Here is a 22,282-nt window from a genome sequence, read left to right as displayed (position 1 = left end):
CATTATTTATTTAGCAAATTCAGTATGGATAACAGTTTTGAAGCTTCTGAAATGCAGGAAATGCTTCAGCGATGATACAATTAGTACAAGTGAAGGCCATTACATATAAATGAAATTGCTAGCTTTTTTCCAGAAATTAATATATATATATATATATAAAGTATTCCAGGTGAAAATATTCAGGATTAGACTGTTTTCCACAGCTCAGTAAATTTTTTCGTCCTGTGGAGAAAAACAAAGATATATAACATATATTAAAAAATGCATTTTCCTCGTTACAGCCAGCTGGTTATGTGTTGAATAGTGTATAGTTGTAAGCACGCTAATATAACAGTTTCTGTATGTGTATACTACACATGTTTTTATGTTAAAAACATGTGGGAGTCAGCGCCAGCATCAAGGCAACCTGGGAGCTCCGAGGGGGAAGAGGGAATGGAGCAGGCAGAGAGAGAGAGAAAAAGAGGCGGAGCCTGGGCCATCCGTCAGCCCTCAGATGGAGAGTCAACAGCCCCCAGGTCTGGAGGTGGCTGATGAGGAAGAGGAGGAACTGCTGGGTCCAGTGCCTGACGTGCGGATGCGCAGAAGGCAGAGGAGAGGAGAGCAGTGGAAATCTATGGGCCGGTCCTTGGGACGGAAGAGCCACCGCTGCCAGCGAAGTCCCACCCTAGCTCTGGGGATAAAAGGCAGGGGACGGAGATGAACAGATGTGGCAGACAACTATTCATCTTCATGCCGGAAGGCCTTATTAGCCTGCGTTGAGAGAAATCTTTTGCCGGAACTGCTGGCGCTCCTAATTAAAGGAATCTTTGAGTTAACTCAAGAGGGTTTGTCGTGTTTGGGGAGCTAGGTCACAACATTAATACTAAAATTGCCTTGGATTATTTTTATTTGTGGATTTATTATGAAAGGAAGTTCTCGTTTCATAGCCATTTGTTTAGCGACTGTTCGAAGTTAAGACAGTGCTAAAAAAAAAATCATGGCTGGTTCTTGCACTTACAATCGTCACAGCATCCCGCGGTCTCGTGGTTCTGATTCAGGTGCCTAGCAACCCTCATTTATGACACTTGCAGTGTCCTGTGGTCACACCATCACCACTGGCAACCTTCAAAGCCAGCTTCCAAGAAGCCAAATTTATTTTTTTTATTATTTTTATTAATCAAATTTCTATACCGCCCTACTCCCAAAAGATTCAGGGTGGTGAACAGCCAAGATAAAATACAGATAATACAAATATTAAAAATCCCTTAAAATTATTAAATATTTTGTCCGAAACACAGATTAAAACACCCAATTTATAAAATCACGAATTAAAAATTTAAAAGAGGAGAGTTAGGCCAGGCCAGCCTGCTGAAATAAAAAAGTTTTGAGAGCACGACGAATGGAGAAGCTGAGATCATCACAAGTTGTGGTCATGCAATGTCTGGCTTAACGACCATGGTCATTTGCTTAACAAGGGTTTAAAAACAATTATCGGGGAAAGACTAGCAATATTTCAGTAATTATCGTGTAGTTTGTTTGAAAAGGTAAGAGGGAATGCTGAACCCCGAATGGTGGAGACGAAGTCAGGTACAAAAAGATGGTTGGGAAAATTGAGGATAAATTGTTGGATGGATTTAGGGGATTACTGGGTTGTAAAAAGAAAAAAAAATGTGGCATATACCGGTATATGCCTGCAATTCCCCATAAAATGTAATATTCTGGTTTAACTTACACATTTTCCTTGAAGACCTTTGATGTAATTATATCATTTTCTTTATAAGGTACATCCTGGCTACTCAATCCCAGAGACTCAAGTGCTAAACATATAAGAGAGAAAATATATAGATTTCTGAATGCATTGCTGTAGTATACATTACACCTAGTATAACCCCCATGCATAATTGCCGTCTTACCTGATTTCCAGTTCTGCCTCTCTAACCCTAACCAGAGGAAATGGGCAGGGACCAGCTGCGCGTGCATTTAAATATTTTTGGGGAGGGCTTATTTTCAGGGAAGGCTTATTTTAGCACATACGCTCTAAAGCCTAATTGGGCTTATTATCAGGGGATGTCTTATTTTAGGGGAAACGGGGTAGCTACAGATATTTCTATAGACTCGTCCTGAGCTAACCCCAAACGGCCTTTTTTAAAAATATTGTTTGTCGTTCCTGGCACCAACTGCAGGAGATAAAATCCGTTACGAGTTTCAGAATGGAAGAGTAATGACTCGGTTGTCATCCTGCCTATGTATACAGATAGTCCTCAACTTACGACCACAATTGAGGCCAAAATTTACGTTAAGTGAGGCGTTTTGTTCGGTGCGTTTTGCCCCCCGTTCTACGACTTTTCTTGCCACCTTTGTTAAAGTGAATCCCTGAAGTTAAATGAGTCACCCAGTTGTTAAGTGAATCTGGATTTCCCCCTTGACTTTGCTTTGAAAAAACGGTCGTAAGTCACTTCTTTTCAGTGCCGTTGTAACTTTGAATGGTAACTCAATGAACTGTTGTAAGTCGAGGACTTCCTGTACTGCTTTTGCTCAATTACTCGCCCAGGAAGTGGTGAGAGCTCTGGGCAGTTTTATAGCACACCAGTGTAGCAATCTAAAATCTTCTAAAAAGGACATTTGTATTTTTTCCACTAACTTTTCTTTGTTTATTGGAAAATGCGTCATACATTGTAATGCTGGATAAAGTATAAATTTACTAGCCAAGCTGGTCAGAAATTTACAGACAAATTGGTTGGATTTTTGAATAGGAATTTAAAAGATCATTACATTTGTTAGAAAATGGAAGATACTGTTTTTGAGGTTTTTGGATTAACTGTATCCTATCATGAATGACATAAAAAGATGAAGATCATAAGATATGAAGAAACACCGACCTCCTTTGTACTGTATTACATTTATGTAGCCTTCGCCCCCGATATCTATCATATCGAACATTGCATCCAAGTTTGATTCGTCCATAAGGTTGGGATAATCATCGCTTGTCGCTTTGGCAATCTTTACTTTTTCCAATGTCTTTATCAAAAATTCTCGCGGTCTCTCTGAAAAGGAAAAAAGAGGGTCATGTTTTGTTGTCCAAAACCATATCGTTCAAGGTATCTAAACTAAATGTTTTTCATTAAAATGATTTGACAGATTAACTGTTACGATTAAAGTGTTTCATGTTTTCCGGCTTAATCTTCTGACCACTCAGGCAGTTCGTATCTTCCTCTTCTTGGCCAAGAGAGGCACAGAATAGCAATCCGTGTCCTCAAATCTTTTAATAACTTGCCGAAATTCAGGAGAACTGCTACAAACTGCCAGAAGATCCATCACAAGACCCTCACTTGACACGCCCACACCTGAAGCCCTTATAAATAGAAAAAAACACCAACACTGACAATCCCTCAAACTCCACTGAAGACGTTACCTAGTTTGGTAATGAAATGTTCGGAAATCAACTCACAAAGCGCAGAGAATGAACCTCCATCCTCACGGCTACAAATCTTGCGGTTAGTCAGCTGTGCAAATGCATTGTGTGTGACTACTCTTCCCCCTGGACAGGTACAACAGCTTTTGACCCAGATACCATACCCATTCAACTGTAGTAGACGCAGGGGTGGGCTTCAAAAATTTTAGCATGGGGTTGTCTACCACGGTGAGGAGGGGCATTTTTGCCCTCCCCGGGCTCCGGAGGCTTTCCTCGAGCCTCTGGGAGGGCGAAAACGGCCTCCCCAGGCTCCGGAGGCCCTCTTCCTAAACTTCCAGTAGGCCTGTTTTTCAACCTCCCCAAGCCTCCGCGTACACCCTGCACTTACCTGCATCCAAAATGGGCCGCGTGGGGACTCCTGGGAGGGGTAGGGTGGGAGGGGCCAGCCAGGAGTGAGATTTGGGGGTTCTCTGAACTGCGCAGAATCTTAGCTAGAGGTACTCCCAAACCCGCAGCACCACCCCTGAGTAGACGTGTGTGTCATTGCCTCTTCCAGCCTATATCACAACCTCAAGCCCTGTGCACTAGGCAGGAAAACTGGCCAAGGGCCCCCCTTATTCTCACCTGACATGGGCCCCCTTTCCAAGGACGGTGCAGAGTGCCTCCTCCGGCATTGCTTAGCAATAGCAATGGGACTCAGTAACAGAGGATCGTGAGTACAGATTGTCCTCGGCTTACAACCACAACCGAGCCCAAAAATTATGTTGTTAAGTGAGACACTTGTTAAGTGAGTTTTTCCCCATTTTACAACCTTTCTTTGTTATTAAGTGAATCTCTGCTAGTTGATAAATTAGTAACACAGTTGTTAAGTGAATCAGGCTTCCCCCTTGCCTTAGGAAGTCGCAAAAGGGGATCATGTGATCCTGGAACACCACAAGAGTCATAAATACAAACCGGTTGCCAAGCATCTGAATTTTAATCACACGATCCTGGGGATGCTGCAAAAGTCGGAAGTGTAAAAAATGGTCATCAATTACATTTTTCAGTGCCGTTGTAACTTTGAATGGTCACTAAGTAGACTGTTTTAAGTCGAGGACTACCTGTACATGACAGATGGGTGATCACCATTGCAACGTCTTGCTGGCTTCCCCATTGACTTTGCTTATGGTCACAAATTGAATCAAATAGAATATTCTTTATTGTCCAAGTTTGTTTGGACACACAAGGAATTTGTCTCCAGTGCAGAAGCGCTGAGTGTACATACAAGCAACAAGTTCCATAAGTATATGTAGAACTACTTTAATTTTGTTCCAACAAGAGCTTTGCAAAATAGGTTGGACTGAGAGCAGAGTGATTCGCTTAGCGACAAAACCCTGACTCGGGTTGTAAAGTCATGGCCTGTTTCACAGACTAATCAGCTGAGTGCACAACTCACCTATTAAGCCAAAGCTTTCCAGCCACATAGGTGCAGTGACACAAGCCATAAAGCCATAGCCAAAGAAACTAGGATATGGTTTAACTCAGGGTTTCTCAACTTTAAGACAGGTGGACTTCAACTCCCAGAATTCCCTAGCTGGCATGGATTCTGGGTTTTGTAGTCCACCCACCTTAAAAGCTGATAAGGTTGAAAAACACATTTTAGCCTAATGCTGGAGCCTCCAAACTTGGGCCCTTGAAGACTTGTGGACTTCAACTCCCAGAATTCCTCAGCCAGCATGGATTCTGGTTTTTGTAGTCCACCCACCTTAAAAGCCGATAAGGTTGAAAAACACCTTTTAGCCTAACGCTGGAGCCTCCAAACTTGGGCCCTTGAAGACTTGTGGACTTCAACTCCCAGAATTCCTCAGCCAGCATGGATTCTGGTTTTTGTAGTCCACCCACCTTAAAAGCCGATAAGGTTGAAAAACACCTTTTAGCCTAACGCTGGAGCCTCCAAACTTGGGCCCTTGAAGACTTGTGGACTTCAACTCCCAGAATTCCCCAGCCAGCAAGGCTGGCTGGGGAATTCTGGGAGTTGAAGTCCACAAGTCTTCAACGGTCCAAGTTTGGAGGCTCCTGCCCTATTGTGTAAATTACTCACAGGTCATCTCTCGGGCAACGACTTCCACCATGGAAGCCATGCAGAAAACGGTTTTTTTTAAAAATATTATTAAAATTATTTAAAAATAAAACAATCCCAGCCCCCATTTTCTCTCTTTATACTCCCGTGCACGGTAAATCCGCTCGTCTTCCCGAGGCACGGAAACGCGCAGCCCCCGGGCAAATCCTCTCACCCGGCCGGTGATAGAGCAGCAACGAGGTTAAACTATACAAAAGCTCCGGGATTTTGTGCTGGGCCAAGTATTCGCGGCCTTCCGTTTCTCGGTCCATCTCGCCGTTGCTAGGCGACGACCCGGGCCAGGACGCGCCGCGCAGAGTGACGCCATAATTGAGGGTCGCTCGCTCGGCCAATCCGCTTGCTCGCCCGGTTGTTCCCGCTGGGCTTGGGCTTGTGACGTCATCGGGAAGGCGACGGATATTGACGACAGCGAGAGGGGCGTGGCCTTTGGTCCAAAGCACGTGGCGCGGGGAATAGCGGGAGAGTTTGCAGCGTTTGAAATTTGAAATTTGCAAAATTTTGCAAAAAATTCTGGATTTCTGAAGTGGTTCAAGATCGTTTCTCGGCCTTTTGGCTAAGATCAAGCGTAGTTAAAGATCTGGGGGCACAAAAAGCAATTTTATGCTTTGGGTCCCCTTGCAACGAAATTCCATTTTAATGCATGTTGATTAATATACATTCCAAGTGAAGTAAAGGTGCTTTTTTTCAGGAGACAACTGGAGTTTCATTTTTTTTTAAAGTTTTTTATTTTGAAAACATTAAAAGCAAGACACAAACACAACATTTATATCCATATCACTTTTCCCTACAGCTACTTCCAAGTGATCCTTTCTTACTATTTACATCTATTCACACATATTTTAATTTAATTTGATTTAATTTGATTTGATTTGATTTGATTTTGATTTGATTTGATTTGTATGCCGCCCTATCTCCATAGGACTCAGAGCGGCTCACAACAATTAAGAAATACAATCCCAATCCAATAAAAACATGTTAAAAATACATATTAAACCCATAAAACACATTAAAAATAATCAAAACCCCATCAGTCTGGGCTGGGCAATTTGAACAGCCATGTTTTTAGTTCGCGCGGAAAGTGCGAAGGTCAGGGGCCAACCGGAGCCCCAGGGGGAGTTGATTCCAAAGGATGGGTGCGCCCACAGAGAAAGCTCTACCTCTGGGTAGATGGGTAAATGAATTTTAACTTCATCTTATTCAACAATTTATTTTCCATCATTCTTTCTTTCGTCTAGATTGTACTTCGATCTTCAACATTTTTTCTCCCCTCTCTCCTTTATTCCTCTTTCTCATTTTTCCTATTCTCCAACCATTCATACCATCTACACCACACTTTGTAATATTCTGTATCCTCTTCTTGATTTCTTTTGTTAATTTGTCCATCTTTGCGCACTCTTAAGATTTTCCTAATTAAGTCTTCTGATGGTAAGTTTTCCTTTTTCCAATTTTGCGCATAGACTATGCGGGCTGCTGTCAGTATATGTAATATTAAATTATATATTTCCTTAGTATAATTTTCTGTGGAAATCCCTAGTAGAAACTGCTCAGGTTCTCCCTTTATTGAATTCTGAATTATTTTCTCTATCCACTTTTTACAACTGGACTTTCTTGGATTTTTTTTCTTTTGAAGACGTTTCGCTTCTCCTCCAAGAAGCTTCTTCAGCTCTGACAGGATGGTGGGGGAATGGAGGGATTTATATTCCTTGCAGACAGCTGGTCATTTGCATCCTTTTAGAGGGTCGTTTTAAAACAAGGGATCGGTTCCTATTTCAGAGAACATGTCTCTGTGTTCCAATCTGCTCTTTGTTTTTATTTTCTAGCAATACTTCATGGTCAGCTTAGATCCTGCAAGTCGGTGAGGACATCTGCCCTTGGAATAGGTACAGATTAAAACACCCCAATCCACATTCTTACTTAGTCTTTCAAGGGGTTCCCTGCTACCCTTTAACAGCAGGAGTAAGGACAAAAATATAAACTAAAAGAATGCAAAAGGACCAGCCGTCTGCAAGGAATATAAATCCTTCCAATCCCCACTATCTTGTCAGAGCTGAAGAAACTTCTTGGATGTGAAACGAAACGGCTTCAAAAAAGGAAAAAAACAGAAAGTCCAGTTGTCTCTTGAAAAAGCACCTTTGGGACAACCAGGACCTGGATGACTTGAGAATCTCTACAGATTCAAAGTGACAACAAAGTTAAAGTTATTCTAAGTCTCTCTTGGTCAAGGAGGAACGTGTGAACAGATCTTTAACTCGAGCTGACACGAATGTTGCATTAGAATTGGGGTACGAGGCTGTCCTCCGGATTTACAACTACAATCTAGCACCAGTGAAACATTTGTTAAGTGAGTTTTGCTCCATTTTATGACCTTTCTTGCCTCAGTGGTTAAGTGAATCGTGGCCATTGATAAGTAAATAACCTAGTTGTTCAACGAACAGGCAGTTTCTGGCCTCCGGAGGGCCGGGGGAGGCTGTTTTCACACTCCCGGAGGCTCCAGGAAAGCCTCCAGAGCCTGGGGAGGGTGAAAACCAGGCTTACCGGAAGTCTGGAAATGGGCTGTTTCTGGCCTCTGGAGGCTTCAGGGAGGCCTGCTAGGCCCAAAATGGGGCACGGGGGATGGGGGTCACACATGCATGGGGGGGCAGCGCGGGGGGACCATTGCATTATGGTGTGGTGTGGGCCAAAAACTCCCAGCCATTATGGCTTAGTTAAAATATCCTTATGAAGCATGATACACAATGCTTTGCCAATTAACTCAGCTTGTGTTAATTTAACAAGATCGGGCTTTTTTGAGAGTTCAGTTCCGGTTCAGCCCCCGTTCAGCTCCGCTGCATATGTGCGCGTGCCTCCCGCCGGCCAGCTGGTCTTCAGGTCTCTGCCACAGAGGGTGCATGTGCGGGGGCCGTGCGCGCATTGCATTTTGGGGGTTCGGCCGTGCGCATGTGCTTTGGGCACTCGGTCCATAAAAGGTTAGCCGTCACTGGCTTATAATTTTTCCTGGATAACCCTGGACCCTTTTTCTTTGACAAAGCGATAAAGCACTGCGTGTTTTTTTTCTTAGAAACATATAAATTATTTTATTTACAAAGCCATGTTACAAATAATAATAATAATAACAATAATAATAATAATAAAGCAAAACCAACAAATAACAAAAGAAATACAATCGCCCGCTAGAGAATATCTCTAGGCCTGGTGCTAAAACCATGGCAGTATCAGTCAGATACATACGTTTGTTCTTTATTTTCCCTTTTCTCAAAACTGTAAGTCATAAATTTTTACTATTTACATCTACTTTCAACACTTACAATTATCACAAGCATGGAATGGTTTCTCTCTTGATACTGCTAATACATAAAAGGTGCAGGAGGAGGAAAATAGTGTTACAAAATATGGGTCCGTAGAAAAGAAATCCACTGTACACATATGGCAATTTTTTTTCATTTTTAGAATGATTGGACGTGCTTATCTTCAAAAGTCTTCTTCGAAAAAGGTTCTAAAATCTGTAGTAGGAAAGCATAATTGAGGAGGTGCAAATTTCACTTCTGTGCAACAGTTGTTTGTTTTTTTTTAAATTTATTTATTTCCCATGACTGACCAGCTATGTAAAACCCAAAGTTTCGTTAAAGTGCCATGGGTAAAACAGCGTAACAAAATAGAAGGTGTAGATAGAAAAAATTTTCTTCTTCTTTTTTTTTTTTAAACAAGAGTTCACTGAGAATCGGCAATAATAGAATATGCTGTATAAACTATTCTCTACAAAGGTTGATCCGCACTATGTACAATTGTTAACATCGATACAAAAGAAGGCATACAAAGTTATTCCAAGTTTGCTTTTTTTAAATTTAATTTAATTTTTTTTTAAAATATGGCTGACTGGGCCTATGCATTGCGTTATGTGTTAACGACCAAAGTTTCTGTGCCTCTATTGCTGGAAATCACGTCTTCTGGAAAGCTGGGGGTGTAGAAGGGAAAATGGTTGGAAAGGAGGGGCGAAAAAAAAAACAGTTTAACAAATGCTACACTACAATACAGTCTGGTCCAGTCCATTTCCATTTTTAAAACCACATTAGATATATACCATTTTAGTATATATAATGACCTTTTTAAAAAAAAAAAAATGATGGGACAAAATGTGGAGGGTTGTATTTGATACTTAAGGTTTCCAAAATTCTGTGAGATCTGTCACGGAAAATGAAACGTTTAAAATGAGCGTTTTTCCAAAACACCCACAAATATCCAGCTTTCTACATAATAGATGCATGTTAAGCTAAAGAAGTCTTGACATTATTAATTTTTTCCTTCAGCAGCCACTCAAAATTCATATTCATTGTATCTTTCCCCACCACCCCCTCAAAAATATAGATCAGCAGTTCGATCATCGGAGTGTTGTTTTGCTACTGAAATTTCATAACTCCTGCAGCTACACAACACAAAATAAATTAGTTTTTAAAAAACGAGGCTCTGTTCCTACAACCAATGACAAAAAAAAAAAAAAAATTGTGCAAAAATAAAGATATGTACATATTTTTTTTCCCAATCTGAAGAATGTACAATAAAACGTAACTCAAAATACATGAAAAATACAACCATTGCTTATATTTTCTTAAGTTTCACATCATTCATGAAACTACTCTTGTCACTTCCCAAGTATAAGAAAAACATAAATTACAATAACATTATAAAAATTATTTGGAGAATATTTTCTAATTTCCCCCAAAGAGGCCTAGCCTTGTTTATTGTTGTTAAACATTTTTTTCCCCTATGTTTTAAAATTTGCCGTAAGCCTTTACTTTAAAAGGAAAGAAGCTAATAAATCTATTTGCATTCGTTTTTCATTTCTCCCCAAGATGTAAATAAACCGGCATTTAAGTGCACTTTTAATTCTGTAGAAAGAAAAAGTTATTTCCTTTGTAGTAATTTTGTAAGTACCTTAGTATAATTGGTTTCCTGATTACAAAAAAATCTACTTTCGTTTTTTTAAAAAAATCAGTAATTCCTGTAAAAACATTGTCAGTGCAATTCGACTGATGCAATTTCAGTTATGTCCAACTTCTGTCTTTTATTTTAGAATAATGCTTTACGAAGGACAGCAGTCCTTTTCTTAGCCCCTTCACCCAGGGCATGAGGAAAGGGTCACACAATATTCCTATAATATTGGCAATAGTTAGATGCGTTAACCCTTCAGTGTGTGGCAAGAATCTAGAAACACTGAAACTTGTAACCGTTAAGTCAGCAAAATGGATGGACATTTTTCTTTTGATCCCGAGGACAATAATTAATACAGAAGTTACTGCAAATTGAAAATAATAGCTTTGCTCAATCTATTCTCTTTTTTATCACAAATGGCATTATTTCAAAATGTCCACCACTCTCCCGTTGTTGCAAGAAACTTAAAAAGAAAAGAGAAAATTTCCTTCCGAAGGCATTAATTAAAAAAAAAAAATCAAGACCGATTGCACAGATCAGAGGCCAACACATGTAAGAAATTAAAGTAAACCATGACTACAAATTTTATGGGGGAAAAAAATGAACGATTTTAATACAAAATTACGAAAAAATATCTGCAGGACACAGAAACCAATAAGCTGGCTTGGAGAAGGGCTGCAAAAATATAGAGATGGTTCTCCTTATTTCACGGAAGAGTCCTTATCCTACCAGGCCGACTTAACGTTTTCTGAAAAGAGAAAATAAACAGTTCACTTTACATGACAAATGGGATTGTGATGAATTTTTTAAAAACACACACGAACGGTCACTAAATAAACTGTTGTAACTTGCTAAAATAAGCCACATTTGTTGACAATAATACAGCAATTGAGTGATGCATATTATGATTTAAATATAATAATAAAACAAACAAACTCACTTGTTTGTTGTGCATTAGATTTGATGTACTTGAAGGACTGGACTGGGACAAAGCTACACCACTGTTTTTCCCAATCTGCAAATAATAATACAAATTATTATGATAATCTGCAAATAATAACAACGATAAAACAAAAAAGAGATCCTTATTTCCACTGATTCCTGTTTCACTGGAACAGAGTTTTCATTTTTTTTAAAAAACCAATTGTTCTTAAACACATTAAAGGAAGGCTTATTTCCAGCAACCTAGCCTGAGATATGAAAAATGCTGTCATAGGATGTTTCAGTCCTAAGCCCAGGGGTGGGGCTGCTGGGGGTTCGCAAGGGTTCGGGAGAACCTCTAGCGAAGATTCTGTGCAGTTTGGAGAACTCCCAAATCCCATTCCTGGCTGACCCCACCCCTCCCCGGAGTCCCCACGCGGCCCGTTTTGGATGCAGGTTAAGTTCAGAGTGTGCGTGGAGTTCGTGGAGGGTGAAAAACGGGCCTACCGGAAATTCGGGAAGCGAGCCTGTTTTCAGCCTCCAGAGCCTGGGAAGGCCGTTTTCGCCCTCCTGGAGACTCGGGAAAAGCCTCCGGAGCCCGGGGAGGGCAAAAATGCACACACCCCTCACCGTGGTTCAGGAGGCCGACTAGGCCACGCCGATCCTGCAACTGGGCAGAGAACCCCTTGCTAAAATTTTTGAAGCCCGCCCCTGCCTAAAAAGATTGTGCTGATTTTTTTCTGGAAATCTCACATGGATCCCATCCTGAGATTTCTCAAGAAGACTGATTTCTTCTAAGACAGGGGTGTCAAACTCAAGGCCTGCGTGTCGGATCCGGCCCACAGAATGCTTAGCTCTGGCCCATGGGGCCGTCCTGGAAACAGCAAAGGACCGGCCTGCGGTACCTCTGCCAGTGAAAACGGAGCTCGGGGTGTGTGTGTTTTGGGTTAGCCCCTCCCAAGCATCGTTTTCGCTGGGAGAGGGCTAAAACATTTGAGCTTGCAAGTATTTGTATTTGAGTATGCAAGAAGGGACGGGAAAGGAGAAAGGGAAAGGGGAATGACAAAGAAAAAGAAGGAAAGATGGGAAGAGAGCACGGAAGGAAAAATAAGGAAAGAAGGGAAGGAAGAAGGAGAAGGAAGAGAGAAGGAAAAAAAGAAGGGAAGGAAGAAGGAGAAGGAAGAGAGAAAAAAAAAGAAGAGGAAGGAAGGAGATTATAATGAGAGTGAGGGCGGGTCTGAGGGAAGTCCTGCCTTAGCCACCACAGGCGCCCCTGACATGAGTGACGTCAAGCTGGCCACGCCCACCCCGGCCCCCTGAGGTCAAACACAACCCTGATGCGGCCCTCAAATGAAATCGACTTTTAACACCCCTGTTCTAAGACCAACCAAAGCTGACTTACCGGTCGAGAGATGGCGTTGTTTGGCGTATCCGGCACCGGAGAAATGAGATTGGCTGTGCTCTTTTTATGAACACTATTCATTCCAGGCATTTTAGTGATTTTACAGGCTTTGCTGCTAGCGCTTGAGTTCTTGCGTTTTTTCCCTTCCGATTTGTCAAAACAAAGGGGCAGAGAAGAGACCGCGTTGTGCGGGGCGAGGGAGTGATCCGCCAAAGGGTGCACCAGGGAAGGGACAGAGAAACTCGAGGGGTCAATACTGCTCACGACAATGCTCATATGTTTCACCGAGTCCACCGCCGCGCTACCGGAGAGCGAAGTCCGTCCTGAGGGCTCTGATTTGGCACTGAAGGGGCTTGTTCCGTTGTTTGTGTTGTGCACAGACAGGCTGTTATAGGAAGCTGTCGCCTGGTAAGAATTGAGGGTGGAACTGGGGTTCAAGACGCAGTTCTTCCTGTGCGCCCCTGAAAACGAGGACGAGGAGGAAGTCTGCAAAGATAACGAGGAAGAGGAGGAGGAGGAGGAGGAAGACGACGGCAGCTTTCTCTTTTTGTTACTCGAAGGCTCGTCGCCGCGACACAACAGGTCTCTGACTTTGGAGGATTTGCTGGTTTTCGTTTTGGATGGCTTGTGAGACGGGGAAGGGATGACGGCCGGCAGCGGCGACAGGGCGGACGGCATCTTAAAAGTGGAGTCGACGATGCTCAGGCTGGCCGCCACGTGCGGGAAGGCGGTGGCGTGGGACGTTATGGAGTTGGTGTCCGACGCCGTCGCCAAAGCGGCGTTGGATAACATGGCAGAAGTCATGACGTAAGAAGGAGGGATTCTTGAGCTGACGGGCGCGGAGGGAATGTAGGCCGAGGTGGGGTTACTGAAAGGTTGGAGGACGGAGGACGGGAAGGGGCTGCTGATATGGGCTGCTGGAGACGGCATGGGGCTATCCACCGCAGGAGGGATCTTCCTAAAGTATGGAAGGAAAGAAAAGACACGTTGGGATCAGGGGTGAAATGCTACCGGTTCGGTCCAGTTCGCCCGAACCGGTAGTAAAAAATATTTTTAAAACAATTCCGACGATCAGCTGAGTGACGTGAGATTGTCGGAACTTTTTTAAAAAAAAATTAGCATTTTTTTTACTAAAGTTAAACTGGTAGTTAAAAATGCTTTTAAAATGTAAAAAAAGAGGCTCCGATGATCACAGCTATGGCGCGCAATCGTCAGAGCTTTTTTTTTTTTTTACTTTTTAAAGCATTTTTTTTACAACCTATTCACTGAATAGGTTGTAAAAAAATGCTTTTAAAAGTAAAAAAAAAAAAAAAGGCTCTGAAGATCGCGTGCCACAGCTGATCACCATCCTCCACGGGGTTCTACTTATCCCATGCCTCCTTTTGGTGTGCACTGCGTGCGCGCACCTCACATTTGGTGCGTGATGCGCACTGCGCGCAGCACACATTTGGCACACATGTGCAACCAGGAAACCGGTTCAGATTTCACCACTGGTTGGGATGGAGGCATTTTCCTTCAGTCCTACCCAACATCCTTAGTTAATGAAGCAGAAAGAGCTTTCCTACAAGGATTAAGAAATAGGAACGCGGACTCAGATTTCCACAGTTAAAGGTTTTATCCAGGGTAATGACTGTTAACAGCCACTACATAGGACAAAGAGGCAGAAGATTGGCAGAACGCATCCATGAATGCCAACTAGCGGTCAAAAGACATGGTGAAAACTCTTTAAATTTCGAAGCACAGGGAGAGGCTTCACCAGAGTTTCCGTCCTAGACCAAGCCAAGTCAAAAACGCTCGAGAATTGCAGGAAGCCTTGGCAGTCTGACAAATTGGCCACCAGTAGATACATAAACAATATATATACATACAGTGCAAGAGAGACAAGCAACTAGCCTAAAAGGGGGGAAAAAATAGACCAAGACACCTTCTGACCTCTTCAACAGAGTAACAGAGTCGGAAGGGTCCCCAGAGGTCTTCTAGACCAACCCCCTGCTCAAGCAAGAGATCCTGTACCATTCTGGACAAATGGCTGTCCTGTCTCCTCTTAAAAACCTCCAGTGATGGAGCACCCACCACTTCTCTATTATGACATCAGTCCATGAATATCATCACAAAGCTTTGCCTGTAAAACTCATTATATTATCATATGCCAGAATCTTGATATAAAAAAGGTATTAAGAAACATGTGAATTAACTGAATTAACAGGGATGTTTTTATTGATTATTTACTACATTCAAACCACCTTACCCTTCTGTTCACTCTGCATCATTCACATGTAACATGATAGACAGAGATAGATGATTGATTGATAGATAGATAGATAGATAGAGAGACAGATAGATAGATACCCTGTTTCCCCCAAAATAAGACATCCCCTGATAATAAGCCCAATCGGGCTTTTGAGCGCATGGCAGTAAGGCCAAGCACTTATTTCAGGATTCAAAAAAATATAAGACAAGGTCTTATTTTCGGGGAAACACGGTAGAGATAGATAGATGGAGGGAGGGAGAGGGAGGGAGAGAGAGAGAGAGAGAGAGAGAGAGAGAGAGAGAGAGAGAGAGAGAGAGAGAGGGAAGCAAGTTTTTCTCAAAATGTAGCTAATACTTTACTCCTTTGTGGTTACTAAAAGTATTCCTATTCAGCAATGTTACTATTATCCTTGCTTTGGCATTAGAATTACACAATATTTATGCGCTATTTTTTTTTTTTGCAGAACACTATTAAATTTAAGTTAGTATTTTCTTTGCCTCTCAGTCACCTGAATTGCGAGTTGGGAGGCAAATAAATTTGATTTAAAAAAATAAACAAGCATTAAAATAAGAACTATCCAGGCAACACAGATATACTTACTTCCACATTTGTGAGTTTAAGTGTTTTTCTACCATAGAATTTAGTGCTAGCCGAAAATGGTCCCATCTCCTATCAAATACGTAGTATCCTCTTCCCATCAGGTGACTTCCAAATGAACAGAACTAGGAAAGAAAGAGGAGGAAACAAAAGAGTAGTATTTTAAATACCACATTAATCTATCCTTGCATTCGAATTGTTGGTTAAACTGTGGCTTTGCTAGTAACATTATTGTAGGAAAGAATGGTATGGTCCGTCCGTCCCCCCATCCCCCCTTCAACAGGGTTTGGAAATTGTGAGAAAAGGAGTGGCAAAATTTGGGGGCAGAGTGAAAAGGGGCATCAGCCTAGAATCCCTGCGTAGCCACAAGCAAACTACGCCCAACCTCCCTTGAATTCTGTTGATCCTTATCTAACCCCAAGCAACCTTATCTCTCACATTTTTCCTGTCCGAATTGTACTTTCCAAAATTTGTGATTCTTATAAAAATTATCCATGGTATGCAAACTCCAGTTGGTGCAAATAGTAGTTGCTCAGCAAATATTTGAGGGGAATTCAGAACTTCCGTTTCAATTATTTGCATTTACAAAAGGTAACAATATTAGGCAAAATATTGCCAGTTGAGAAACAAAAATAATTTAACAACAAGGGTCGCTAAACAGTTGTGAATGGCACAGCTAGTGGAGAAAACACAGCCAATGGAGAAAAACTGGGTGTGGGGGGCTGCAACAGCCTCCTGCAGTCCCGCCAGCGAAAATGGAGCTCCTTTGCTGTTTCCAGGCCAGTCCTGTAGGCCGGATCTAAGCACCCCACGGGCCGAATCCGGGACTGGCGTTTGACATCCGTGGTCTAAGAGCAGAGGTGGGATTGAAATATTTTAGCAACCGACACTCCAGAAACTGTACCAAAGAAATACAATATCTAATTTTACATATTATAGCGGCAGCCAGGATAACATATGCACAGAATTGGAAAAGCAACACTCTACCAAAAGAGGAGGAGGTGATAAAGAAAATTTTGGATTGTGCGGAGATGGACAAATTGACGAAAGAGATAAAAGAAAAAGATGAAACGGAATATTATTTAATATGGAATAAATGGTATAAATGGCTATAGAGAATAAAAAACAAGGATTATTAATGTACCACTAAACAGACAATGTATGTAAAGTAATCTATAGATACAATAATATGTATAACAGACAAAGAAATGTATATATAAATAAGTAAGGAACAACGGAACCACAAATATATGTGAAGACGGGGAAGGGAAAAAACATGAATTGTAGAGGAATACCGATATGAAACTGTTGTAAAATGGAAATTTATCTTTTGTGTTTGTTTCTGTTTTTGTTTTTAAAGAAAAATAATAATAAAAATTATTAAAAGAAAAAAAATTTAACAACCGATTCTCTGCCAGTTTGCGGGTGGGCATGGGGGTGTGGCCTAGTCGGCTTCCTGCACCATGGCCGGGGGGGGGGGGGGGGGGGCGTTTTCGCCCTCCCCATGCTCCGGAGGCTTTCCTCGAGCCTCTAGGAGGGCAAAAAGGGCCTCCCCCGAGCTCCAGAGGCCCAAAACAGGCCCATTTCCGAGCTTCCAGTAGGCCCGTTTTTCACCCTCCCAGAGCCACCACGCGGGCCCTTGCACTTACCTGGCATCCAAAACGGGCCGCGTGGAGCCTCCGGGGAAGAGAGGGGCAGGGTAAGCGGGGTCAGTCAGTCCTTGCAACTACCGGTTCAGATTAAAATTAACATCCGGTTCACCCCTGAATCCCACCCCTGTCTAAGAGCACATGTTGCACATCTGCAGACAGCCAGAGGCAGCTTTTAAAGCAGCCAATCAATAACTCCTATAAATGCACTGAAAAATGTCTTCCTTTGTGCCAAGGCAATTTGTCGAAGGCCTCTCCTGAACGCTAGACGTAGCCCTAACATTCAGCCATCCATAAATGCCACCAACAGATAAGGTTATAAGGAAAAAAAAAAAGAGAGAGATACCCCGAGCGGCCGAGGATGGTGCCCCGAATAGGAGCAGTCTAATTTTTCGGCTTCTTCGGTTCCTTCTCCTTCTCCTTCATCGCTGGATAATCTGCAGAGTAAGTCTCCCCCCAAGGCCGGGAGAGGCAATTCTTGTACGTTCCCGCTGTGATTTGAAGAGGTGCTGCTGCTGTTTATGCTGTTTGAAGAGGAGGGCCTAAGGAGAGGTTAAAACATCACGTCTGTAAAAATGGGCGGCTAGATAAATTTGATTAAAAAAGTAAAAAGTTCACAGGACCACATCAGGTTCAGCACTAAAGTTCTACAGGTTATTTCGCAGAAAGAAAGAAAGAAAGAAAATAAAAACCCCGCTGAGATTGTTAGCTTAAGAAGTGACTTGTATAACCCTTAAGTTCCTTGGGATTCAGCGAGACTGACCTCTGAAAAAATATCCAAAGAATCTGATTGTACAACCATGGATTTAAAGCAGGCATCCTCAAACTATGGCCCGCGGGCCGGATAAGGCCTGCCAATGAAAAAAATATCCGGCCCACAGAGTGGTGTGACTAAGCCCCGCCTCTCACCGTGGGCCTTATCTTCTAGCGAGCCAGCTGAAACGCCAGCTGCGGGGTGATCTCGCCGGTGCAGCCTTGAAAAGCAGCTCTGGGCTTCTAAAGTACTGCTTTAAATTAAAAGTCTTTGAAAACAATTTAAACCGGAGCTTAGGAAGGAGAAAGGAAAAAAAATTGGATTGTTAAATTGGCCACGCCTACCCAGTCACATGACCACCTAGCCACGCCCGCCCAGTTCGGGGGGGGGGGGCAACAGCCTGAGGGACTGTGAATCAGCCCCGTTTAAAAAGTTTGAGGTCCCCTGGTTTAAAGTCAGAAAGATGTGTGTTAAAGATTTCCTATAAAAGCTGATACACGTAGCGAAATTTTGCTGTATTCTGTAGTTCCCTATCAATTTAATTCCAATTTTTGTTGATTTACTATATAGAACTCTAGTTGGAAGTTTACAAGTTTGGAAATATACAGTTGGGAACTCAACTCTGGTTGAGTTCTGGTTTGGGGTACAGGTAGTCCTCGACTTACGACCACCGTTGAGCCCAGAATTTCTGCTGCTAAGCGAGACAGTTAAGTTAATTTTACCCCATTTTACGACCTTCCTTGCCACGGCTGTTAAGTGAATCACTCTAGTAACTAAAATGTTGCTAAGTGAATCTGGCTTCCCCACTGACTTGGCTTGTCAGAAAGTCGCAAAACTTGATCTCATGACCCAAGGACACTGCGACCGTCATAAATATGAGTCAGATGACAAGACTCTGAATTTTGATCACATGACTGTGAGGATGCTGCAATTGTTGTAAGTGTGAAGAATGGCCATGAGTCACTTTTTTTCATTGCCGTTGTAATTCTGAACAGTCACTATCTGGACTGTTGTAAGTCGAGGACTATCGGTACAGCTGGTCCTTGACTTACAACAGTTCGTTTAGTAACTGTTCAAAGTTTACAACGGTACTCAAAAAAAGTGACGCAAGACCCATTTTTCACACCACCTTTCGCAGGTCACGTGATTTACAGCTTGGCAAGTGTCTCACATTTATGACGGTGGCAGTGTCCCAGAGTCACGCGATCCCCCTTTCGACGAGCTGAGTCAATGGAGAAGCCAGATTCACTTAACAACCCTGTGACTAACTTAACAGTTGCAGTGATTCACTTAGCAACTATGGCGAGAAAAGTCGTAACACGGGGCAGGACTCACTTAACAAACGTCTCACTTAGCAACAGAAACTTTGGGCTCAATTGTGGCCCTAAGTCGAGGACTACCTGTACAAAGGACTTATGGCTTCAGGCCAGATATTACTCACCTAGGAAATACTGAGTTGGGCTGTCTAGATTTGGCAGGTGACGCTCCTTTAAGTTCTTGCCCGGAGTTCGCGGATGATCCTGTTACGGCATCTGCGCCTGATATGGGTTGGCTTTGATGCGTTTCCCTTACGGATTGTGGGTGATCTTTGTCTTTCGTCACTTCCTTTTCCCGGGATCGAGCTTTGTGTTCAGCTAGAAGGATGTCGAACTGCTTTTTGCGACCTAAAACTGCTCGTCGATGGTTAAGAGAATGAGTCTAAAAAATAAATAAATAAAGGGGTTAAAAGGTGGTGAGAAGTTCGAAGTTCCTCTTTGAAATCCAAAGAGATTCCATTCTGTTTCTCTTTCTCTCATTCTCTCTTTATATTAAGTATTACCCTGTTTCTCCCCAAAATAGGACATCCCTTGATAATAAGCCCAATTGGGCTTTTGAGCACATGGCAATAAGGCCAAGCGCTTATTTCAGGGTTCAAAACAATATAAGACGGGGTCTTATTTTTGGAGAAACTGGAAAATAAACCGGGTATCGTATGGGCAAGAGATTGGAGTAGAAGACCTCCATAGTCCCTTCCAACCCATATTCGGTTTATGTCATCTGTGAATCTGTCCTGGAGGGAAATATTCCTTGGCTGCTACCGTGTTTCCCTGAAAATAAAACCCTGTCTTACATTTTTTTGAACCCCGAAATAAGCGCTTGGCCTTATTTTCAGGGAGGTCTTATTATTTTGGGGCGCATGGAGCAAGATGGGGCTCCTCTTGCCTTCTTACCTGATTTCCTATTCTGCATTTAAATATTTTCGGGAAGGGCTTATTTTCCGGGGGGGGGGGCTTATTTTAGTGCATGCACTCAAAAGCCCGATTGGGCTTATTATCAGGGGATGTCTTATTTTCAGGGAAACAGGGTAAGAGCGTTTCTTAATAGAGTTTCTTAATATTAATAGTGTTGAAGGCCAGACATCATATTTTTGGCCCGGTTAAAAAAACCAGGGACCTAAAAATATTCCTACAGAATAACAACTATAGCCTTCAGCAAATAACTATCAAATAACTATCATAGGATTGTCATATCTCAACCAGGAAGAAAATGTACCTTGCAGGTGAGTGACCTCGTGCAGGGTTTCTTGGTTTCGGGGTCCAATACTCCGCAATGTTTATTTGGGTCAAACTCTCTTTCTGTTTAAAAATACATAAAATAGGTTCTTTAAAGAAAAAGCGACGGCATAATATTACGTGAACAAACTGGGAAGACACGGCAAGGCTGCACATCAAAAGGGACGTGTAAAAATAGCGCATTTTCTCTAAACTGGGCGCGTTTCCCTTCTGGTTTTTAACCCATTTCAAGGGAGAAACCACGTGCAAGGCCTACATACAATCCGTGGCCCTCTAAGAAATAATTAGATAATCTGATTATTAGGAATAAATGAGCTTCAGGGTTCTGAAGGAAGGGAAGGCTGGAAAGGATTATCAAAAGGAGCAGCTCAGGCAGCTCTGCCTCCTGAATTTATATGTGTGTAATATAGAAGACCTCTCTGGGGCCACACTTAATTGGGGTCACTACAGTAGTAGCCCTCCACTTACAACAGTTCACGTAGTGACTATTCAAAGGTACGATGGCACTAAATCAAACTGTTGTAAGCAGGGTGGATTTGATTTAAATCGAGTTGATTTAAATCACGATTTAAATCACTAGTAAAAAGGCTTGATTTAAATCAACTCGATTTAAATCATAATTTTTAAAGAGCAACTGTCATCTCTCCTTTGACCCAGTTGACTCACCGATAGTCCCAGTGTTGCAGAATATACAGCCTCATGCTCCATAAATAAGCTCCACTTCATGCTGAATAAATTAAATTATTTATGTATCCTAAATAGAAAACTATCTTACGATTTACCCCAAAAGTTTTTTATTAAAATAAATTAGATTTAAATAAAAAAAAAAATCTGATTTAAATAAAAAAAAATCTGATTTTTTTGATTTTTTTTAAAAAAATAATTGATTTTTATCCACCTTGGTTTTAAGTCGAGGACTACCCAGGGGTGGGCTGCTGGGGATTCGCAGGGGTTCGGGAGAATCTCTAGCTAAGATTCTGTGCAGTTCGGACAACCTCCAAATCCCACTCCTGACTGGCCCCGCCCATCCCACCCCTCCCAGGAGTCCCCATGCAGCCCGTTTTGGATGCAGGTAAGTGCAGGGTGTACGTGGAGGCTCGGGGAGGGCAAAAAATGGGCCTACCGGAAGTTCAGGAAGGCTGCAAGGACCCGTTTCCAGCCTCCAGAGCCTGGGGAGGCCGTTTTCGCCCTCCTGGAGGCTCGAGAAAAGCCTCCAGAGCCTGGGGAGGCCGTTTTCGCCCTCCTGGAGGCTCGAGAAAATCCTCCAGAGCCCGGGGAGGGCAAACCCCCACCCCCCACCGTGGTGCAGGAGGTCGACTAGGCCACGCCCACCATGGCCACGCCCACCCAGCAACCAGGCAGAGAACCCCTTGCTAAAATTTCTGAAGCCCAACCCTGGGGCGAATTGTCATCGACCCTTCTCTTGGTGTCCCTGAATCCAGAAGAAGAGCTGCGGGGCAAGAAAACTTTAGAGCAGGCGTAGGCAACTGTTGGCACTCCAGATGTTTATCTTAAGTTCTCCAATCTTTGACCCTCAGCTATGCAGCTCAAGGATGTTTCAGGACTCTCGTTCAACCACATCTGGAGTGTCAAGAGTGTCCTTGTTTATCCACCACTGTCCCGGAATTTAAGGATTAGGCGAAGAAGCCCTGTTTATTGAAAGCTTCACTGCATATGAAAAATTGAGTTTGACTAACATTAAACACTGATTCCTGTTGTT

The 22,282-nt window shown here is 42.6% G+C and overlaps 2 protein-coding genes across 4 annotated transcripts in view; both read right to left on the bottom strand.

The window, feature by feature from the left end:
* Positions 1-4: 4 nt before the first annotated feature.
* EFCAB10 (EF-hand calcium binding domain 10) lies at positions 5-5,762 on the bottom strand. The gene is made up of 4 exons (XM_070947294.1): positions 5,665-5,762; positions 2,859-3,023; positions 1,712-1,796; positions 5-222 (listed from the first exon to the last, which is right to left on the bottom strand). The coding sequence occupies exons 1-4, from the start codon at positions 5,759-5,761 to the stop codon at positions 186-188; spliced, it is 384 nt and encodes a 127-aa protein (XP_070803395.1). The 5' UTR covers position 5,762; the 3' UTR covers positions 5-185.
* Positions 5,763-8,600: 2,838 nt separating this feature from the next.
* Positions 8,601-22,282, bottom strand: part of ATXN7L1 (ataxin 7 like 1) — a 69,419-nt gene continuing 55,737 nt past the window's right edge. For all 3 annotated transcript variants that reach the window (XM_070947405.1, XM_070947406.1, XM_070947407.1), the window contains 7 exons: positions 20,543-20,625; positions 19,452-19,708; positions 17,603-17,798; positions 15,611-15,732; positions 12,760-13,717; positions 11,377-11,451; positions 8,601-11,184 (listed from right to left, as the gene is read on the bottom strand). In XM_070947405.1, the coding sequence (XP_070803506.1) occupies positions 11,143-11,184; positions 11,377-11,451; positions 12,760-13,717; positions 15,611-15,732; positions 17,603-17,798; positions 19,452-19,708; positions 20,543-20,625 (1,733 nt within the window). In that variant the 3' untranslated portion in view covers positions 8,601-11,142. The remainder of the gene's footprint in view (positions 11,185-11,376; positions 11,452-12,759; positions 13,718-15,610; positions 15,733-17,602; positions 17,799-19,451; positions 19,709-20,542; positions 20,626-22,282) is intronic.

This window comes from Pituophis catenifer, unplaced genomic scaffold, assembly GCF_029215685.1.
Source record: "Pituophis catenifer annectens isolate HBS135680 unplaced genomic scaffold, rPitCat1.0.hap2 SCAF_7, whole genome shotgun sequence".
Lineage (NCBI taxonomy): Eukaryota > Metazoa > Chordata > Lepidosauria > Squamata > Colubridae > Pituophis > Pituophis catenifer.
This window is presented reverse-complemented; position numbering and strand designations above follow the sequence as displayed.